The sequence below is a fragment of the Podarcis pityusensis genome (assembly GCF_964106645.2).
Source record: "Podarcis pityusensis genome assembly, chromosome: 10".
Taxonomy (NCBI): Eukaryota; Metazoa; Chordata; class Lepidosauria; order Squamata; family Lacertidae; genus Podarcis; species Podarcis pityusensis.
The window spans coordinates 2,291,065-2,313,638 of record NC_138035.1 but is presented as its reverse complement, the minus strand read 5'-3'; the positions used below and the strand labels follow the sequence as shown (position 1 = coordinate 2,313,638).

Below are 22,574 nucleotides of genomic sequence, written 5' to 3'. Positions count from 1 at the left end.
CTAAGTATGTTCTAGGTATAAGCTTTTGTGTGCATGCACACTTCTTCATATAGTGAAGGGTAGTATGAGATGGTAGTAGGTGTACCCATCTGAGAAAAACCCCACCCCACCCTGCCATGATATACAAGGGTCTGGTGACATCTGTTTCAGAGTATCTGAAGAAGTGTGCATGCACATGAAAGCTTATACCTAGAACAATCTTAGTTGGTCTCTAAGGTGCTACTGGACTATTTTTTTATTTTTTATTTCAACTGTGTCAGACCAACACAGCTACCTACCTGCATCTAGATGTCATGGGGTATTAGTAGTTCCTTTGGTGGAAAATACATCATGCACCTTATAGGGTAATTTATCCACTATTGGTCCCCACCCTGCAGTCAACTCTCACCTGTGGCTTCCAGAAGCTGTCAGTATGCAACAGGGGCTGCAATCCCAGGAACGGCTTCGACCAGCTGGCAAAACCAGGTGAGGATACCTGATGGGTCTCAAATCCTTGGTGGGTTGGGGAATTCTGCTGCAGGTGAAGGCAGCCCTGGTGGATGAGAGGATGAGAACAACAGTCAATCCCACAGTCCAGAAGGCAGATTCTGCCCGTGCTGAAGAGGAAAGTGAAGGGCAGATGGGGCACGTCCACCTGGAGGCTTTTTATCTAGTCCCAGGGTTTCTCAGACATTGAATTATATATAAATTACAGTATTGAAATGCACCTTCTCCCACTTCATATTCAGCTATTACTCTACTCTGCTTGTCTGTTTCTTACTTGAGTGCTGTTTTGGTATGCTAAGTCAGGGTTTTACTGTAAGTTACATTTTTGCTATTTTTTTGGATCCTGTTATGCTTATTTGTCTTCAGTACAGTCATACCTCATGTTACGTTTGCTTCAGGTTGTGCGTTTCTGTCTTGTGTCCCGTGGCAACCCAGTTACTTCCGGGTTTTGCCGCTCATGCATGCGCAGACATGCAAAATGACATCACGTGCATTCGCAGAAGCAGTGAATCGCGACCTGCACATGCACAGACGTGGGTTGCGTTATGCTCATGTTGCAAACGGGCCTCCGGAATGGATCCCGTTTGCAACCAGAGGTACCACTGTAATAGATTTCTCAGCTGAATTTTTTTTTGCTGCCTCTGAGCATTTTTTGCTACTCTGCTAATTATACGTGGAACTTGCTCTGGAGATCGTTATGGAGGAACAAGATCTGCAACCTTAAGCCATAAACAGCCTCGGCCCTGTAGACCTGAAGGAGCGTCTCCACCCCTATCGCTCAGTCTGGATAGGGAGGTCCTCCTCCGAGGGTCTTGGTACTAAAGGGTTAAGAGGTAACAAGTCGCTCTAATCACTGAGCAGCTGGAAGTCATTAAGCATCCAGGAATGTGAGTTAGTTTGTATAAAGAGTCAGTTCACCCGTGTTTCTGTCTCTTCTTCCCCCTTTGACCTGACTCGCAGACTCAGTTTGTGGCCATGGGCGTGTTTGCTGATATGAGTCAAGTTTAAAGTTTTCTTTATGCCGGAGATAAAAGCATGTGTGCTTTATCGCCAGGGTTTTTCTTTTGTGAATAAAGTTTTTCCCTGAGTTCCAAAGTGCTTGCTCCACATGTAGCAAAAAAACATAAAAGAATTTTAAGTAATAAAAAACTGGGCCAAGAGTTTATCGCATTAGATTCGAACAAAAAGAGAGGTGTGGTAATATATGTAAAAGAGAAGCATGATCCAAAATTAATTTTTAAGGAGGATGAGGGAAGAATATTGATTGTACAAATTGGGTTTCAAGGGGGGAAATGGCTGATTGTGGGGATCTATGCACCAAATGATAAGAAAGCTGAATTTTATACAAAGTTGGATGAAATAATGTTAGAATTACATGAAATAAATGAATTACCTAAAGCCCGTGCTTTAGGTATTGCCGCTCTTCAGACCAGACCGGGGAAGGGCAGTTCTACGACTCCCCCAAAACTGTTGACACAGGCACCTTCCATGCACAACAGCAGAGAGGTTCAGAGAAGCAGCCTATACAATTGTAGCAAGAAGCGGATACCATGAATCGTACTTTGTCCTCCGAGTATCCAATATAGAAAACTGTAGAAATGTCCGATAATCGCCAAAATTCAACGGTTTGACGGATGTCCTTGGTCCCCACGACTAATGACTCCTCTGGAAGAGGGGGATCCAGGGCTCCCCCTGACTCCATAATCCCTTAGGAGGCAGGAGGCGATCAAGGGCAGCACATGCCACAGGCAGAAATCCATCGGGATGGCAGATTGAATCCTGATGCATTCAGAGGAGATGCGGAGGAAAACCCTGCAGCTAAGGGATATGTAAATACTGTTACGGCTAAAATCTGGGTGCGGGGTTACTCTGCCACCCAGCTCGTCGGACTAGGTAAGTCCGCGGGTCCCTGCGGAAGAAAATGAACTCAGCCGGGCACAGGAGCAAACTGCAGAAGATCCAAGTTTATTGCGCAACAGGTTCAAGGCGAGATTGAACAGCAAGAAAGGGGTGACATGAACTTTTGAAACTCCCTCCATGTCCCAGAATACAGTGCAAAATACATCCCAGTTACATCATGAATACATTAAGGAAAGGTTGGGTTACACAGATTACATCATGAATACATTAAGGAGAGGTTGGGTTACACCGGATTAACATATGGAGGAGGGAGGGGGGAATATGCAGAGCTGGAGATATGCGTAGATAAGCGCTTCCTGAGTGCCGGTGATGGGAAGACAATGGCCCATGTATGCATAGTCTGCCACCTGGCATTGCCCAAGGAAAGGCTTGGCAGAGTGATTTGACAGGATTAGGGTCTTGCTTGAGGGATTATGGAGGACAGGGGAGGTGTGTGGAGTCCTAGAGAAATTGAGCAAATTGGCACGTTGATTTTCTATGGATTTTATAGATTTAGTCCCTTTTGACATTGACAATTGGGAATAAATGGATATATTGTAGCAAAGAAGAAGGTGAAGAAGACATGCCCCCCCCCCTTCCGTATCAGTCCCCCATTCGGAGATAGATTTGCATTAAAGTTCTGTAAGAACTTGCAAATCTTTTCTCCGCACCCCTAAATCTCGGTGAAGGTAGGGGTGCCCTGTGAGTGGGAATAGGATGTAATGGAAAAGGAGGTGGGTTGAGCAGGGCAGCAAAGGAGGGAGCAACACAGACCAATACAATGTACGCGCGTGTTATATAGATGTGCGCTAAATAATAACTTGGTATCTACCGTACCAGATGTGTGGGTTTATGCAAACCTGAAAGGGACTTGCAAACCATGCCTCTTAAGGTCATTTGCAAGTATAGTAGTGCAGATAGCTGGATATAAAAGAACACCTGTTGTATTTTGTTCAATAGTGGTCTATGCTTTACATTTAGCAGGAAGGTCCACTACTGACTGAAAAAAAAATGCAGGTTTTTTTTGTTGTTGTTTTTTAGCTCCACCGTTTTTGTGTTCTCAGGTGCGAAGCTAGCTCTTCTGTGGTCTCACACCGGCATAGTGCTACAGCAACACATCCTGTTGAATCCCCTCGGGGCTTTCATTTAACCATGTCGCCTGGCACTCACCATAGCTGGCACAGGTTTGGGCATCTCATGAGAGAGATGTCTTTGCCTTGGCCTTTCTATGGGATTTTATTATAGGCTGTGGTCTTGCACTCATGGGAAGTTGCTCACTTGCACTTAAAGGACCAAAAAGCTAATTGCAGCCTGGATACACTTGCCCAATTCAAACTGAGTCCAATTTGAATTTATCTTGCCCCATGGTTCTCAACTCTTCAAACCAATCTGTTAAAAGAAAACCATTCTTAAAAGGGCACTTGTCCAAATAAGTCAATTTAACTCTATAAGGGATCATTCCTGCTAAACCAAAGCATATACACCTTCCTGAAGCTTCTCCTTGGTAAAGTGAGTTTTAGCACATTTTAAAATGGGTAGGAAAGTTGGCAGAGTGCCAGGTGAAACAACTAAATGTGGTTATAAATTCATCTAATTCTAAACATTGGACTACATAATAGCCTGATCTGTTAAAAGGCATAAAATGTATGAGGATCCTCCACTGGGGTGTAAGGAATAAGACATTATCCTCCACTGGGGTGTAAGGAATAAGACATTAAACATAAAAACAATTACACACAAAAATAGCCACGAAATAGCCCCCCCCCCCCCAATTTGTGGAAATAACACACTATTGGACACATTTTAACATTCCTACGTAATAACACATAATACAAAACAAACTAATTAAGTATCAGTTGCATATCTTGAGACAATTGTGATATTTTTACGCATGTATCTTCTCAATGCCGGAGCACAGTCTTGAGGTTCAAAAGAAAGAAAATGTCCTTGCAATTCAACTCCTCCCCCCCTTTGTCAGCCCCACTCCCTGGGCAGTCTATATCCTTTGAAAGAGATAGCTGTGGCCACTTTGAAAACTTTGGTGTCTGTTGTTGTTGCAGGTCTTGTGGTGGTGAAGCTTTTCATTGGATCTGTAGTAACACCTTTGTAGAAGTGATATCCTGTAAGGGGCAGGGTGGGCTTAAAGACAGAGTTAAAAAAAAAGGAAAGGGGTGAAAGGCAAAAGAATGTCCTTCAGTTTCCGTGGGAAGCTGCAAATAATAAAAATCTTAGCGGATTAAGCATTTTATTCATTTCAATATTATTATCACATTTCCATATAATTACTGTTATTATCTGCTAAGTTCGTTTGCTTTCCTTCACTTTGGTTTTCCTTCTCCCTCCCATATTATTAAATAAAAAAAAATTATTCCATATGTAGAGAAAGAGAACTGTAAGAAAAATACAAGGTTAAAATAATAATAACACACACACACACATTACCTATGAGGAACCAAAATAAATAAATGCTAAGACACACAATTTTAAGAAATCTGAAGTAACAATGAAAATAAAAGAGTGTTTCTTGATGTGACAACATCGGCTAGAATGTTAATAGCAAAATACTGGGAAATGACTTAATACCAAGAAAAAATGCATGGCAATTTAAAGTTGTACAAGTACCTTGAACTAGCCAAAATGACAGAATTAATAAGAAATGATCAGGCAAAAGGTAAACAAATTCCATTCCACAAACTATGTTTGGTTGTGCTTTGATTAATTTCATAGACATCATGGAAAGACGGATTAAATAGATGAAAACAAATTATTTGTAACTTTAAAAGTGTCAAAGCCACAAAGAGATGGAAGTCACTAATATAGCAGGGATTCAGACTTGTTTCACAGAACAGAAAGAAAGTTGCTGTGGGAGAAAAAGGGACAAAAACTTTTTTATCGGGGTTCACATATCCTGTTAAAAGGGAAAATTATTTCATGTGAGAAGTCTGTCAGGAAATGCTGTTCCTAAAATGCACACAAAGCCTATTATAAAAGTTAAATCTCAATGGGGGGGAGGAGAACTAGTCATGAGTGGAGCTCACAGTGGGAGTGCTTTGATATTTACCTGTGAAAAGAATTTGGCATGTTAAGATTTGAAACTTGGCAACCTCTTGACTTTTGATGGTCCAGTACTTAACTTTTTTTGTCTTACGTAGCCCCTGGAGCAAAAGACACATTAAGGGTGATTTCCCTCAATGGTTCTAAGTTTTTTTACATAAGGAAATTTGGATAAGTTTCTCGAAACCTCCTCTCCCCCCTTACAGTTCCCCCCTTCTTCCTCTCTCTCTCTCTCTCTCTCTCTCTCTCTCTTTTTAAGCTGATCTAGCCTCTGTGCATGTGCAGAGTTCATGTCTCAGCAAACCTTTTATACTATTGAAAATGTTGAATCTTTTGGCTAAATTACCATTTGAATAAGGGAAGGGAAGGGTAAGGAGTAGTTTTTTTAAAAAAATAGGGTTAGATTTTATTTATTTTTTTTTTTAACAAAAAAGAGAAACTGAGTAATTCAAGTATTCAATCAAGTTAGCAATTGTAGCCTAAGCAAAAGGGACTGCTTCCTTTATGTACAGGAAAGGGCTAATATCCCTCTGGCTATTCGCGGAACAATGCCATGCCCTTATATATGGGGAAAATGGCCAGAGAGTCAGAATTCATAGGATTATTATTATTATTTTCTCAGTCATTTCAGCCTTACCATTTGCAGACATAATTTTTTTTCCTGCCCTTTATTTACAGGATTGGTCAAGGCTGATTCTGCTTGATTATGAATTTGTATGTGCTAAGATAAGATAGGAAGAGAATCTGGGAGAGAATATTTTATAAGCATAGGGTTATTTCAGTTGATATACCCACTCAAATAATAAAACCAGTCCTGGATTTGATTTAAACGGGATACAAAAGTTAATAATGTCTCTGAACTTGCATAGGAATAGTAAACCTAATTTAGATTATGGTGTGTTTTTTGTGGTTGTTTTTTTTAACTACACATAGGAAAGTGAGATGCAGGGTACCTTAGGAAAGAATGTGCCCCCCTCCCTTGTTGAAGGAAGCTTACTCGGGAGTAAATTCATTTGGCACGGAAGTAAGAAAAAGGGAGGGGGGGACCTGAGAGAGACTGAAACAAGTGGGGAAGGCATTTTCCAATAAGAAGCCAGGAAACCCTGGCTGATCTTAGAGACTGATATCAGGACTGGACTCTATAGATAGACAATTGTTGTCTATCGAAGCTTCTACCTTTTATTAACAAGTTTCTTAGAAGGAACACCTATTTTCATAGGCATGTGCTTCATGAAATACATACACTGCATTTTAGCTTGAGAGAGCAGTTGGCTCAACTAGGCTTTTGCAGCAGAAACATTAGTTTCTTCACAGCATATTTCAAAATACTGGAAAAAAGACTGGAACACGGATGTAGAATCACAAACTCAAAGGTTGCAACATAACATTATCTACCATCAACTTAAAATCATACTCCTCACTTAAGCTACTTGGAGAAAGACTCTTCGGAGCCTCTCTCAAATAACAAACATTTGCACCCTTCATTCTCATTTTGTTTTGTTTTTTCTGTTTTTAAGATTGATAAGGTCCAGCATGGCTTCCCTAGATTTAAATTTTGAAGCAAGCTTGCAGTTTAAACTATGCGCACTTAAGAAAGGCAGTCTGTCAGAGACAGAAGGAACAGACAACACACATAACAGACAACATGTAAACATACATATTTTCATATATGTATTAACAGACAACACACATAACAGACAACATGTAAACATATATATTCTCATTCTTTAGTTGGTTATTGCAAGGAGTTGGGCCGCTCCCTTTGGCTTCATTAAGTGAAATTAGTAGGAAGGTCCCACATAGTTTTAAGAGCCTCCTTGCCTCTTCAAACACAACCAGTTAACCAAACTGGCAGGGCTCACAATGCTTAGTTGACTGGGTACCCCTTTATATATGCATGCATTGTTGCTTTTCCCCCTCTTTTTTGGGGGGGATAGAGAAGGGAGAAAGAGAGGGGTTGATTTGGATTTGGGTAACTTGTACAGGGGGCTATTTAGGGTTTGTTCCTTTTCCTTGTTGCTTGGCAACTTCCTAACAATTTAACGAGCTTCACCCACTCGGTTCCTTTTTCTATTCCTTTCCTATTTCCTATTTAATAACCTGGGGTCCTTTTCCACTCTGCCGATCCCGCCCAATTCCTCCTGGGCTATCCCTCCTGGCAACCTCCTACCTATCGTCACAATCTCAGGAAAAGGGGCCCTACTGGACGCCCGTGCCGTGCGGTGCCAGATCGGGTGATCCCTGGATAGAGTTTTGAACCGAAAATCCCCCTTGCTTTTGGAAGCGGGCTCACGCACGATACACGTGTTACGTGGCACCGACCAGTGGGGCTGGGATTGAGACAGAAAGCAAGACCGCTTCCCGCCCCCTTGCCGGGCGCTAAAGAAGTTCGGAAAGAGAGCTCCAACCCCTTGCTTTCAACTGGGATGTCCGTTGCGGAGAGTCGGCTGTCTTTCAAGTCGGCTCTCTCCGTCTTACTTTCGGGCTCCCAATTGGTGCGGCTGGCTGGAGGGTGTTAGAGAAAGAGATAGAGCTCAGAACCCCCCTTTCGGGTTGAGCAGCGGTCCACGGTCTCTCTCACTAACCAGACCAAGAGAAAGGTAAGAAGGATCGATAGAGAGGAGGGCAGAGAATTCAGTTGCCAGGAGATTTCCACCCCCTTCCCACCAGTGCACTGGATTTTTCCTTATACTCACGCGTCTTCTATGATGATCCCAGGATCGATGAATAATCCGGCTGGATCCCTCTTTGCTCCCTGGCTGAACTCCTGGGGCTTTCGATTACTGCCCGGAAGATGGCCGGGGGTCCAAAGGATCTTCCCAGGCAAAATGGCCCGGTGCCGGCTGAAGATTTCGGGGGCCCCGGTCAGCAACGCGGGAGAACCACATGCCCCATGTTGGGGCGCCAACTGTTACGGCTAAAATCTGGGTGCAGGGTTACTCTGCCACCCAGCTCGTCAGGCTAGGTAAGTCAGCGGGTCCCTGCGGAAGAAAATGAACTCAGCCGGGCACAGGAGCAAACTGCAGAAGATCCAAGTTTATTGCGCAACAGGTTCAAGGCGAGATTGAACAGCAAGAAAGGGGTGACATGAACTTTTGAAACTCCCTCCATGTCCCAGAATACAGTGCAAAATACATCCCAGTTACATCATGAATACATTAAGGAAAGGTTGGGTTACACAGATTACATCATGAATACATTAAGGAGAGGTTGGGTTACACCGGATTAACATATGGAGGAGGGAGGGGGGAATATGCAGAGCTGGAGATATGCGTAGATAAGCGCTTCCTGAGTGCCGGTGATGGGAAGACAATGGCCCATGTATGCATAGTCTGCCACCTGGCATTGCCCAAGGAAAGGCTTGGCAGAGTGATTTGACAGGATTAGGGTCTTGCTTGAGGGATTATGGAGGACAGGGGAGGTGTGTGGAGTCCTAGAGAAATTGAGCAAATTGGCACGTTGATTTTCTATGGATTTTATAGATTTAGTCCCTTTTGACATTGACAATTGGGAATAAATGGATATATTGTAGCAAAGAAGAAGGTGAAGAAGACATGCCCCCCCACCCTTCCGTATCAATACTATTATGGTTCTTAGGGGAAGAGGGTAGTTAAAAGGTGTGGGAAACTGGGGTTGTTGGCAGGGGTGGGTGACGGGTCCATGTTTCTGAATGCCAAAGACTCCTACTTTGTGACAAATCTGTGATGCATCAAATATGCTGTTGAAAAAAGTATTGTGGGAAATGGGGAGAGGTCTTAAAAATCCATGCAACCATCTTCTCGGGGTTCCTACTCTTGGTGTGTTTGAACCTTGTTGCAGCAAATAAAGATCAGGTCAACTGACCACTGTTTGCTTCTTTAACTTGGCTGGAGACTCCTTCTTTTGCTGACCGGAGGGACCCCCAGGAAGTGGCACCCTGACGAGCTGGGCAGCGGAGTAAATCCGCAGCCCGGGATATTTTCCTTCTCAACTCTTTCCCACCTGAGCCTCACCCCCTTACCTAAAAGCCCAACACAACACAATGTGACAAGATTGTGACTCCTGCCCTCAGCAAACAAAATAGGACCCCCTCCCCTCCCCCCCCAGAGCAAAGTAACCCCGGGATGCTGAGGTCCCCCAGTCCTTGAAATGAAAAGGGGAGGGGCTCGGGACACCTTCCGGGAGCAGGCGGGGAGGGGGCTGCCCAGGCTCCAGAAGCTCCTTCTCGCTGGTTCCTCCCCATCGCCCTCCTGCTGCCTGCCTCCCCTCCGCTTCTACTGGTCCTTTGCAAGTGCGGGGAAGCTCTAGTCCCCCCGGCCCCCCTCAAATTCCTTCTAAGAGCCCCACGTTGCACAGGGCAGGCTCACCTGCAGCGAAACAAAACGCAGCTGCCCTGGCAGAGTGGAGCCAGGCTGGGGGGCACCGTGGGGACCCCAGAAATGTGTCCCTGGAAGAAATGCGCCTCCCCCCTTCTCTGGTGCTCAAGTGTTGCCAGTGGGCTTCCCAGAAGAGGCCCCTGCTTGGCTCCTGGGAGGACAGGGGCCACTTGGGCCTGATCCTGCAGGGCTCACCTGATGTTCTGATGCAAGTGAACCCTCCTTTGTCCTTCACCTTGAAGGATTTCCCAAATCTGGGTCTCCAGCTGTTTTTGGACTACAGCTCCCATCACCCTGAGCTAGCAAGACCAGTGGTCAGGGATGATGGCTATTGCCATCAGGCTCTCCAGGTGGCTCTGGCAAGTGAGCCCAGCTGCGTGTGACCAGAGTGGGAGAATTTCTTCCTGGATTCCAGAAGTGGAAATCACCTTTGAATATAGGGGTCAGTGAGACTATTTCTCCAACCGGAGTGAGTGTGGGGCTTCCTCACCCACTTCCATTTGGCTCCATCATTGCCAAATGGTGATCCTGCTGAAGGCAGTAAATTGTTCAGAGTTGCTCAAAGAAAGAGGGATTGCAAGGAGCTCCAAAAAGATCTCTCCAAACTGGGTGATTGGACTGAAAATACAGTTCATTGTCAACTTGTCAACTTGTTCATAAATGAACTAGAGTTAGGAATGTGCAGGGAGGGGACAAAGTTTGCTGGTGGCAGTAAACTGTCCAGGGTTGTTCAAACAAAGAGGGATTGTAAGGAGCTCCAAACAGATCTCTCCAAACAGGGTGAATGGGCAGTAAATACAGTTCATTGTCAACAAGATTAAAGTGATGCATGTTGGGGGGCAGGGAAACACCCTCTTAATATCATGTGCAGGATCATGGGGTCTGAACCGGGTTTCTCTGTGTGTTCTAGGAGACCAGGGGAGAGGGGAGCTGGTCGCAGCAGGAGGGGGAGTCTCCCTGGATGCTTCAGCTGATGGCCTCCTCTGGGTCTCCTGGCCCCCTCCTCTCCTCCCTCTGAGCCTGAACTGCTCTCTGCCCCAGCCTCTTTCTGCTCAGCAAACCCTGTTTCCTCCTAAGCTTGCAACACCTCCCCTCCCGTTCTGCTCCCTTTTCTCCCTCTTTCTGCTCATCACTATCCCACCACCAGCCCCCAGGATCTGAGCCTTCTTCGCATAGGCGTCCCCCATCTGGTGCCTCCCCCCCCCCCATCCAGCCAGTCCATGACAGCAAAAGCAACCATAGCAGTAAAATCAGTATGATAGTAATATGCACTCTGGTCCTCTGGTAGCAAAACTCCCTAGTAGCATGACTGAATAATAACTTCTGGGACTATGGAAAAGTACTATCTTCTCCAAACCCCAGAATAAGCAGGAGCTCTAGGGTTGCCCCATGGGGTTCATGAGTGAAGATGGGCCCGTCAGGAGACTTCCGTGGTACCTGCAGCCCCACCTTCCCTTTCTTGAAACTAGGCTTGGGGGGGGGGAACCTCCCATTAAACTTTAAGTTTTCTTCAGAACATGGAGAGGGCAGGGATGAAGTTCTGTTGAAGAAGATGTGTGTAGAGATCGTGTGGTGGTGTGGGTGACAGAGTTTAGTGTAAAAACTAGTCTGACATACAAATGCCCATCTTGCATGCTTGAGTAGAGCAACTCCAGGGCATGAGCTAAGTAGCAGCAGGGTAGGGGCCATGTGTAGAGCAAGTCCCACACTGACATCAAAAACACACATAGAGGCAGCAGGACTTCTTCAGTAATAGTTTACTGAGCTTTCAAAGCCTACAGTTCTCACAGGTTACCCAGTGAGACACAAAACTTAGCTCCTGAGAGCAAATCCAGTTCCAGCAGTAAAATCATACAGCACACAGGATATCTAAGTCAGGCACACACACCGGCAAAAGGGAGCAAGCGAGGAAAGAGGCTGGAATGACACAGGGCAATGGATGTGTGTCTTTAGCTTCCCGTTGTTTTGGAGGGAGGTCAGCAACTCGGCATCTGCAGGGTCTTCACGAAGAAAAGCTTTCTGCCGCTGCTTCCAGGCACATCCCAGAAACACACACTGTGATTCACAGTGTATTGCCATATCAGTTGTTCTTCAAAGGTTATCGAGATGTGGTCTAGAAACCGGTATTGGACCAGATATCAATATATCGCCCAGCTCTAATCCTGACTCACCACCAGCAAACCAGATTCATCCTCTCTATCAAAAGGTACTTTACCTCTTAGATTATACTCACATTGTTTGACATTGCCTTCAATATTTCATTGCTGTTCAGTTTTACATATAAACACAAGAACTTCAAATACACGTCGTGGGTTTAAGACTGATTTCCTGATGAGTTCATTGCTGTGAAGAAAAGAGTGGACACTGAAAGGAAAACGTCCCGTTCTCTATACATCTAAATGGGTTCTTCCTTGTGAGAGTCCCTGGATGTTCCTTAAACACTTCATATAGCACTTTTTGCAATCTTTTCATTTAAACTGCTTCACCTCATTGAGTTTGTTGATGGTTTGTAGGGTTTCAACTCCTAAAGTTCTTCCTCTTCATGAGTCTGTTGATGTAGGACTTCCACTAGGACTGAACCTGTATCGCCTTTCCTGATATTTATATGGTATGTGTATTGGGTGAGTTTGTTCAAATAAATCAAGGGTTCCACTCTGACTGCAGCTCCTTCCACAGTCCATACACTTAAACAGTTTGTCCCCTGTGTGTCTGCTGATGTTTTCTAAGATTTCGATTCTGACTGAAGCTCTTTCCACACTCCATGCATTTAAATGGTTTCTCCCCTGTGTGAATCCGCTGGTGTACTTTAAGGTCTCCATTCCGACTGAAGCACTTTCCGCACTCCAGGCATTCAAATGGTTTCTCCCCTGTGTGAGTCCGTTGGTGTATATTGAGGTTTCCAATCTTACTGAAGCTCTTTCCACACTCCATACATTTATATGGTTTCTCCCGTGTGAATCCGCTGGTGTACTTTAAGGTCTCCATTCTGACTGAAGCACTTTCCGCACTCCAGGCATTCAAATGGTTTCTCCCCTGTGTGAGTCCGTTGATGATTATTGAGCTGTCCACTCTGACTGAAGCTGTTTCCACACTCCATACATTTATATAGTTTCTCCCCTGTGTGAATCCGCTGGTGTAATTTAAGGTCTCCATTCTGACTGAAGCACTTTCCGCACTCCAGGCATTCAAATGGTTTCTCCCCTGTGTGAGTCAGTTGATTTCTTCTAAGGTTTGCATTGAAACTGAAGCTCTTTCCGCACTCCATACACTTAAATGGTTTCTCCCCGGTGTGAGTCTGTTGATGATTATTGAGCTGTCCACTCTGACTGAAGCTCTTCCCACACTCCATACATTTATATGGTTTCTCCCCTGTGTGGGTCCGTTGATGTCTTCTAAGGTTTCCATTGAAACTGAAGCTCTTCCCACACTCCATACATTCATATGGTTTCTCCTCTGTGTGCGTCCATTGATGTATATTGAGGTTTCCACTGTGACTGAAGCTCTTCCCACACTCCTTGCATTGGAATCCTTTCTTGCCCATGTGAGTCCGCTGATGTGTTCTAAGTTTTCGACTATCAGTGAAACTTTTCCCACGCTCCATACATCCATATGGTTTCTCCCCTGCTGAAGGTCGTTGATGTGAACTATGTGTGCTCATTTAATGAAGCATATTCTGCATTTCACACATTTAAATGTCTATTCCTAATGAAACTAAAGGTGCCCCATCCACTGGAGTTCTGAGTGTCTACTCCATCTCCTTCTTCAGAGTGGGAGGAAAGGGAATCCTGTTTGGGTTTCAAGGAAGAGAACAAAGGGAAAGAGAACAGATCAGCCGCTATTAGCACCTTCTCCTATGTCAACGTCTCCTACATTCTCCCACCTTCTACCCATGTTCCCAATTTTTAGGAAGTGAAGTTGCAATGTCATCAAATGATAGTAATTCATGAGCAACTTTCAAATTCCTCAATCAATGTTAATAAAGCAACATGATTTTTTAAAGAATGATGTGCTGTCTGATCTTGTGCCCATCTTCTGATGCAAGACTATCCTAAAAGGACACTGAAAAACAGGATATTCAAGGCAAATAGATAAACTGTACTTAGTGGAATATGTAGTACCTTGAAAATGTAGTATTGATTCACTAATGCCCTGAAGGTGTGTTATTTCTGGGGACATGAATTTATTCCTCTTCTGTCTTAAATATCATACGATGTCATGGGGTGTTAGGAGAACATTAGTTCCTTTGATGGGGCACATGTTGCGCACCTTCTGGGGTAATCTACCCACCATTGGTCCCCACCCTGCACTCAGCTCTCACCTGTTTCTTCCAGAAGCTGTCAGCATGCAACAGGGGCCACAATCCCAGGAACGGCTTCAACCGGCCAGCTAAACCAGGTGAGGATACCTGATGGGTCTCAAATCCTTGGTGTATTAGGGAATTCTGTTGCAGGTGAAGAAAGGACCTGGTGGATGGAGAGGATGAGAACAACAGTGAATCCCACAGTCAAGGAGGCAGATTCTGCCCATTCTGCAGAGGAAAGTGAGTGCAGATGGGGCTCGTCAACCAGGGAAGGGAGCCCAACGGGAAGGAAATCTCTGGTCGTAATACTTTGGTTCACTCCTTCACTTCCTCTTGAGTTATCTTCAGGAGAAGAAAATGCTATGGAGGAAAACCTACAGAAATCCAGAGTGGAGTCTCTAAGAGGGTTGGATGGTGTCCTGCACACCTCCTTCCAGCCACTCCTGCAGCCAAGTTGGTGCCTAACGTACTGCTCTGCTTTTTTTGGGACCATATAAGCCAGGCTGAGAAGGGGGTCTTGTTGTCTAGGCAGCCCAGGACCCCCAAACACACTGTCCACACTTGCTGTACTGCTAACACAGCAGTTTCGGGGGCAGCGATGAACTCAGACCTGTGTATCAAAATCTCTCCAATGTGGAATATGTAAAACAGAAGTGCTCTTTATATCATACATCAATTAAAAACTAATTGGGGGTGCAGGACCAGGAAAGCTTCTGCCACCATTATCCTTCCAGTCGGGATTCAGGCCTCATGATGGAACTCAAACTGCCCGGGTTGCTGTGACTGATGATCTCCGATGGTCTAGAGGCTTAGAGGAAAAGCTGTTTCCTCATTCTGCTGGATCTCTCAGCGGCTTTGGAGACCTTTGACCATGGTATCCTTCTGGGCCCTGCTATGCAGCGGTTCCCCTCCTTCCTCCTGGGCCATGTCCAGAACGTGGTGTTGGGGGATGAAGGTTCAGACCCCTGGGTGCTCTCTTGTAGGAGCAACAGGGTTGCCATAAACGATAATCCCACCCACAAACTCTCATTCACACACAGTCTGAAAATTTGGGGGGGGGAGGGTCACACACCTCACCTGTGCTAATACTGGCAGTCTTTGGCCTGTATAGGCACACCTTGTATGTAGAGCCTCCAGCCACAGGCACTGTCTATCATGAAAATGGGTCCTTTGACTGGGAAGATTCATTCAGTTGCTGTCATCGGATGCTGAAGGATTGCATCTCAGCTTGTCAGTCACTCTGACATTGCCTTCAAAGAATAAGAGGATCAGAAATGCTTTTGTGGTGCAACTTCTATATCAATCCTGAGAGCCATTCCATGGACTCTGAACCCCTGTTTCTGATGACAGGTGTACATTATCCTCAGCCTCAATGAACCAGCCAGTGGAAAAGACACTTAAAGATGGAAGCCTGAGAGAGAGGAACAGGTTTCTGTCTGCTTCTTGGGTGGGATTGAGGAAACAAAGAGTCGCTTCCAAGAAGCCGCCCCCCCTTTCTCTCGGGATTTTCTGTCCTCTCCAGGGGGACCAATTATTTTAATTTTGATTTTGAATTGATATTAGAATGAATTGATATTAGAATGCATTTTAATTAATTGATTGTGATATTATGTAAACTGTGTTACTTTTATTGTTGTAAGCCGCTCTGAGCCCACCTTCGGCTGGGAAGGGCAGGATATAAATTATTATTATTATTATTATTATTATTATTATTATTATTATCATCTGGACAGGTCAGGGGCTTATGGGGTGGGAATTGGGTGGAGCTTGCAGGAAGGAAGGTGTGTCTTGTTAATGGGGAAATCTGAGGGCTCCCCTGGACAAAATACAAGGACACCAGCCAGGAATACCAGAGCAAAACAGCAGCCAGTAGGCTTGGTCTTTATTGAAGACTGTCGTGACAAGACTCCCACCTGCCACCAGGAGGAACAAGATGGAAGCCCCGAACAAAAGAGAACCCAAAGTTTTATTAGCTGCTGCAATTATTCCCTAACGGGGGACACAAGAGCCCTCATAGAGTCCTTTGTAGGTTCTCCATTGGTCGGAGGAAAAAACAGAGGCCAACCAGAGAATATTGAGAAGCAAAGCAGCTTGTAAGCCTGATCTTTACTGAACTGTTGCAACAGGGTGCCCCCTTCACAGACAGGAGAAGGAGGAGGACCCCGAACCAAGATGTGTCCGCCCTTATATAGACATTTTAAATTGCCCACCTTGGAGTCCAAGACCACCCCCAGAAACATCATACCTACATCACAGAAAGGGTGGGCTAAAGCAGAAATCGGAGGGGGTTGTTTACCCCTTGTCTGGCAAGTTACCTGCTAATGCTTACTTGATTGATACCCTGGGGAGCCTGGCCAGTCTTTTGTCATGATAAGTACTTAGTTCCTGAGCCAGGTCACAGGCTCACCCTATTCAAACCCTTGAGACAGGATTTGTGAAGGAAGAGGCAATGGGGAGGCTGCTCCATTTGACCTTGCAGAGAAAACACCTGGTCAGCCTGGGAGTCAAAATGGCTCCATGGCTGCTCTCCTGTGCAGGTTCAGACATGGGGCCTATATATCTATGTACATGTTTGCCTGGTACATTTATGAACCTTCATTGTATACATAAGACCTTAATTTATTTATTTCACTGCTAATCCCAATGTTACACCCCCCCTAAACTACATCATGGTTACATCATGAAAGGGAAGGTCTGGTGGCAGTAATCTGAGCATCCTGGACCCTGCCCCATAGTTCCCCTTGCCCTCCACCAAACACCCATCGAGTGTAACAAAAGAGATATTTACATTTCACTGCTAGGAGCAGAAGTGCGTCAGTAGGCAGAGCAGAACGGGGGGGGGGGGGGAGTGCCAAAAAATACGACCGCCACGTGGCCTGACTTATGCCCCCCCCAACAAGAAAGGAATCAGCCGCCATACGGCCTACAGCTGGAGGGTGGCGGATGGCGGGGGCGAGGGAGCCATGCCTCCCCCCCACTACTAAAAACCAAGAAGGCCACCCCACGGCCTGGCTGGCCCCCCGCCCAGAAAGAATAGCCACAAAATTGCAGCCTAGCCTGGCAGAGGGGCCATGTCCCTTCCAATCAGGCCAGAACTTACCTTAATCCGGCTGCTCCTGAGGATCCTGATTCTGGAAGGAAGAAAACCAAAAGGGGCTTGGACAAAGGGGTCGGCCTCTTTTCTTTGCCCTTTGCCCCACCCCCAGCCGGCCAGCCATTGTCCTCCCTGACCTGTTTCCCAGCCAAGTTAATCACACCCTTTTGTCTTCATCTGGGTTGGTTCTTTCTGGAATGGCTACCTGTCTGGCACTCAGGTATCAGGATGCCAGGGATTATCACTCAGGCAGAGGGGCTGCTGAGCAGCTGAGCTCACATGTCTATATGAATTTCTGAAGTTTTCCCAGTGAGCCAGAACACAGAGACATTTATCAGTGAATTCTTACATTTGGTATCGTGCAGCAGAGGCCCTTTGAATAGATAGGAAGAAACTGTGATGAAGTGCTTTGTGGGGACAAATCACAAAAGTGATGGTGCTGATTTAGGTAGTGGGCTGCATGTGCATGATATCTCCTGAAGGTGCAACCCCCCCAACTTATACATAAATTCCTGCAACAGTCTGGACAGGGCAGGGGCTTATGGGGTGGGAGTAGGATAGAGGTTGCAGGAAGTAAGGGGTGGGGGCACACGACCCCCCACTTTCCAGGGATCCCTCTCTGGTAGCTTTGAAGGGGTGGCCGATTCCTGGGTGGGAGGGAGAAGCCAAGGCAGAGAATCCCTGCAGGCCCCACCACGGAGACGTCTCCCCAAAGACTGGTCTTCCTAGCTCTCCCCCCCCCCGCCCATTGCTGCCCTTCCCTGCCCCAGGGATGCTCCCCCTCCCCACTTCCTCGACTCCCTCCCTCTGTCCCAGAGTCTCCCCTGAACCCAAAGGCCCCCCTTGGCGTGGCTCACCCGTCGCCCCGTGCCCCCCATCTCTCCGTATGGAGCCCCCCCAAAACGAGCAGGGGAGGACAGGGGGGTCTCTATCCAAGCGTCCCTCATGCCCGTTAACCCTTTCATGGCCCACCTCTTTCCGCGCGGAACCCACAGAGTCCAAGGGATGCCTGCGCGGGGAAATGGGGCGAGGGGGCTTCGTTGGGATCCCCTGGGTGGGCTTCCTAAGGGCCCAAGGAAAACCCTCTTCGCAGCACGCGTGCAGGGATCCAGATGCACGACAGGCGCTTTGGGGAGCTCAAGGGGGTCTCTGGGTCCTTCTCTCGCCTCCCCCGCGACCCCTTTACCTCTTTGGCCTCGCTCGCGATTCTCCTTTCCTTTCCTGCAACATCCACGTGGGTGGGTGGGGGATTTACCTGCCGCCCCTCCTCCCCTTTCCGAAAGCGCCCGCCCCTAGAGCTGCGGGGCAGAGCAGCAATCCGGTGCAGAAGCTCCACTTGCGGGAGAAGCAGGCAATTTGGGTGGGGGCTCTTTCCCCCCTCCCCACTCCCGGAACAGAAGTCAGATGGCGAGGAGGTGGAAGAGGAGGAGGAGGTGCAACGTATGGGGGCGGGATTTGGGGTTGTGGGGGCGGGGTGAGAGAAGGATGTGCCGGGAGGGGAGGAATGGGGGTGGGGAGAGGAAGGTTTCCCCCGAAAATGTTTACATTGCAAAATCCTTCCCTCCCCCACCCCACGCCACCAGATTAGATCCCTCCGTGTTTTAGGTACTGGTGTACATTGAGCAGCGGCTTGGACTCTGTGACTCCTGTGTTACGGGGGGAAATGGGGCTTTGGCTTTTGCACACACAGCCCCGACACCCAGGTAAAATTCATGCAAGGAGTGAAGCAGCCCAGAACTAAAGCGCGTTGGAATTCGTACATCCTCAGATAGGTTTTTTCACCTCCTGATGTAGCGATGATGTAGTGATGATGCTCCACGAACTGCATGCTGGGATAAGATAGAAACTTTGAAAAGTCCTTGTCACCCCATCCTCGGGGTTCAATTCATCTTTGGACCTGTTGCGCAATAAACTTTGATCTATAGCTATTTGCTCCGGTTGGTGGCCGGACTCCTTCCTTTATTCCGCAGGGACCCGCGGGCTCTGCCTGATGAGCTGGGTGGCTGAGCAGCCTCGCACCTGGGTCCCCCCCCCCATAACACCAAATTAGCCTTTTATTGAACAGACCTAGGAGTTTTGATAGACTTAGGGGGCATACAAGACCCGGGATCCGAGCCTTCTTCCCTTGGGGGTTCCCCAGCTGGTGCCTCCCCCCCTTTCACCCAGCCAGCCAATGACAGCAACAGCAGCAACAACAGTAAATTCAGTACGATAATAATATGCACACTGGTCCTCTGGCAGGAAGAATAATAACTTCTGGGACTATGGAAAAGTACTATCTTCCCCAAATCCCAGAATAAGCAGTAGATCTGGGGTTGCCCCATGGGGTTCTTGAGTGAAGATGGGACCCATCAGGAGACTTCCCTGGTACCTGCAGCCCCTCCTTCCCTCTCTTGCAATAAGGCTTGGGGGGGAATCTCCCATTAAATTACAGTATTTTAAGTTTTCTTCTGAATGTGTAGGAGACAGGGAGAGGTTCTAGCGAAGAAGCAGTGTTTGGAGATCACACGTGTTGGGGGTGAGAAAGTTTGGTGCAAAAACCAGTCACACACAGATGCACCAATTTTTCATGCTTGAGTACAGCAGTTTCAGCAGTAAACAAATACAGCACACAGGATATCTAAGTCAGGCACACAAACCGGCAGAAGGGAGCAAGGGAGGAAAGAGGCTGGAAGGAGACAGGGCAATGGAGGTGTGTCTTTCGCTTCCTGTCGCCTGGGAGGGAAGTCAGCAACTCAGCATATTCAGGGGTTTCACGAAGCAAAGCTTTCTGCCAGCAGCTTCCAGGCAAATGAGCATCCTGGAAACACACACTGTGATTCTTGGTGTGTTGCCATATCAATTGTTTTTGAAAGGTTATCATGATGTGGTCTAGAAACCAGTATGTGACAATATATCGCCCAGCCACAATCCTCACGCACCACCAGCAATCCAGATAAACCCTCTCTCCTTCTCTATCAAAAGGTACTTTACATCTTAGATCATAATCACATTGTTTGACATTGCCTTCAATATTTTATTACGATAGAGTTTTACACATAAAAAGCCAGAACTTCACATACACAACATGTGTTAAAGACTGATTTCCTCCTGAGTTCATTTCTGTGAAGAAAAGAGTGGACTCTGAGAGGAAGACATCCAACACTCCATACATCTAAATGGGTTCTTCCATGTGAGAGTCTCTGGATTTTCCTTAAACACTCCTATGTAAATAAAGCACTTTTTGCAATCTTTTCATTTAAACTGCTTCTCCTCTTTGAGTCTGTTGATGGTTTGTAGGGTGTCAACTCCAAAGGTTCTTCCTGTCCGTGAATCTGTTGATTTAGAATTTCCACCAGGACTGAAGCTCTATCTACTTTCCTGATATTTATAAGGTTTGTGTTTTGTGTGAGTTTGTTGACATAAATCAAGGGTTCCACTCTGACTGGAGCTCCTTCCACAGTCCAGACATTTAAACAGTTTCTCCCCTGTGTGTCTGCTGATGTTTTCTAAGATTTCCATTCTGACTGAAGCTCTTTCCGCACTACATGCATGTAAATGGTTTCTCCCCTGTGTGAGTCCGTTGATGTCTTCGAAGTTTTCCATTCTCACTGAAGCACTTTGCGCACTCCAGGCATTTAAATGGTTTCTCCCCAGTGTGAGTCCGTTGATGTCTTCGAAGTTCTCCATTCTCACTGAAGCACTTTCCGCACTCCAGGCATTTAAATGGTTTCTCCCCAGTGTGAGTCCGTTGATGTCTTCGAAGTTCTCCATTCTCACTGAAGCACTTTCCGCACTCCAGGCATTTATATGGTTTCTCCCCTGTGTGAGTCCGTTGATGTCTTCGAAGTTCTCCATTCTCACTGAAGCACTTTCCGCACTCCAGGCATTTAAATGGTTTCTCCCCAGTGTGAGTCCGTTGATGTCTTCGAAGTTCTCCATTCTCACTGAAGCACTTTCCGCACTCCAGGCATTTATATGGTTTCTCCCCTGTGTGAGTCCGTCGATGTGTTTTAAGTTTTCCATTCTCACTGAAGCACTTTCCGCACTCCAGACATTTAAATGGTTTCTCCCCTGTGTGAGTCCGTTGATGAACTCTAAGTTTTCCATTCTCACTGAAGCTCTTTCCGCACTCCAGGCATTTAAATGGTTTCTCCCCTGTGTGAGTCCGTTGATGTATATTGAGGTGTCCACTCTGACTGAAGCTCTTTCCACACTCCATGCATTTAAATGGTTTCTCCCCTGTGTGAGTCCGCTGGTGTAATTTAAGGACTCCATTCTGACTGAAGCAGTTTCCGCACTCCAGGCACTTAAATGGTTTCTCCCCTGTGTGAGTCCGTTGATGTTTTTTAAGGGTTCTGTTATCACCAAGGCTCATTCCACATTCCATACATTTATATGATTTCTCCCCTGTGTGAGACCGTTGATGTGTTTTAAGTGTTCCATTCTGACTAAAGCTCTTTCCGCACTCCAGGCATTTAAATGGTTTCTCCCCTGTGTGAGTCCGTTGATGTATATTGAGGTGTCCACTCTGACTGAAGCTCTTTCCACACTCCATACATTTATATGGTTTCTCCCCTGTGTGAATCCGTTGATGTGTTCTAAGGTTTACACTGATACTGAAGCTCTTTCCACAATCCAGGCATTTAAATGGTTTCTCCCCTGTGTGAGTCCGTTGATGAATATTGAGGTGTTCACTCTGACTGAAGCTCTTTCCACACTCCATACATTTATATGGTTTCTCCCCAGTATGAGTCCGTTGATGTGTTCTAAGTCTTCCATTATCACTAAAGCTCTTTCCGCACTCCATACCTTTAAATGGTTTCTCCCCTGTTGGAGGTCGTTGATGTGAACTATGTGTGCTCATTCAATGAAGCATATTCCACATTTCACACATTTTAATTTCTATTCCTAATGAAACCAAAGGTGCCGCATTCCCTGGAGTTTTGACTGTCTTCTCCATCTCCTTCTTCAGAGTGGGAGGAAAGGGAATCCTGTTTTGGTTTCAAGGAAGAGAACTAAGGGAAAGAGAATACATCAAGCTCCATTAGCACCTTCTCCTATTTCAACGTCTCCTACATTCCCTCACCTCCTACCCATGTTCCCAATTTTTAGGAAGTGAAGTTGCAATGTCATCAAATGATAGTAATTCATGAGCAACTTTCATAATCCTCAATCAATGTTAATAAAGCAATATGATTTTTAAAAGAATGTGCTGTCTGATCTCGTGCCCGTCTTCTGATACAGAACTATCCTAAAATGACACTTTAAAGGTGATATTCAGGTCTTCCGGGTTAGCACCATCGGCAATGGCGGAATTCCTCTGATCCAGAGGAACCCGCTCCGCGAAAATCGGGTCTTGCTGCTGCGGCGAAGGCGGAGACCCTCTAAAAATCCCAGGCGGAGG

At 46.3% G+C, this 22,574-nt stretch overlaps 5 protein-coding genes across 6 annotated transcripts in view; 1 reads left to right on the top strand and 4 right to left on the bottom strand.

Moving 5' to 3' along the window:
• The window catches only part of LOC308457801 (uncharacterized protein), a gene marked incomplete at its 3' end in the record, with an annotated part of 121,992 nt that overhangs the window by 28,385 nt on the left and 71,033 nt on the right, over positions 1-22,574 (bottom strand). The gene's annotated exons all lie outside the window — the stretch shown is intronic.
• LOC308486266 (uncharacterized protein) overlaps positions 1-22,574 on the top strand; it is a 136,397-nt gene that overhangs the window by 46,648 nt on the left and 67,175 nt on the right. The window lies entirely within an intron of this gene.
• The window catches only part of LOC308486262 (uncharacterized protein), a 120,013-nt gene that overhangs the window by 43,903 nt on the left and 53,536 nt on the right, over positions 1-22,574 (bottom strand). The window contains exon 2 of the mRNA XM_081022872.1: positions 15,212-15,344. The gene's annotated coding sequence lies outside the window, so the exon portion shown is untranslated. The remainder of the gene's footprint in view (positions 1-15,211; positions 15,345-22,574) is intronic.
• LOC308486324 (uncharacterized protein) overlaps positions 1-22,574 on the bottom strand; it is a 119,181-nt gene that overhangs the window by 70,316 nt on the left and 26,291 nt on the right. The window contains exon 2 of the mRNA XM_081023083.1: positions 14,113-14,257. The gene's annotated coding sequence lies outside the window, so the exon portion shown is untranslated. The remainder of the gene's footprint in view (positions 1-14,112; positions 14,258-22,574) is intronic.
• Positions 20,191-22,574, bottom strand: part of LOC308486338 (uncharacterized protein) — a 140,665-nt gene continuing 138,281 nt past the window's right edge. Inside the window, exon 6 of the mRNA XM_081023107.1 lies at positions 20,191-22,185. Within this exon, the coding sequence (XP_080879233.1) occupies positions 20,712-22,034 (1,323 nt within the window). The 5' untranslated portion in view covers positions 22,035-22,185 and the 3' untranslated portion in view covers positions 20,191-20,711. The remainder of the gene's footprint in view (positions 22,186-22,574) is intronic.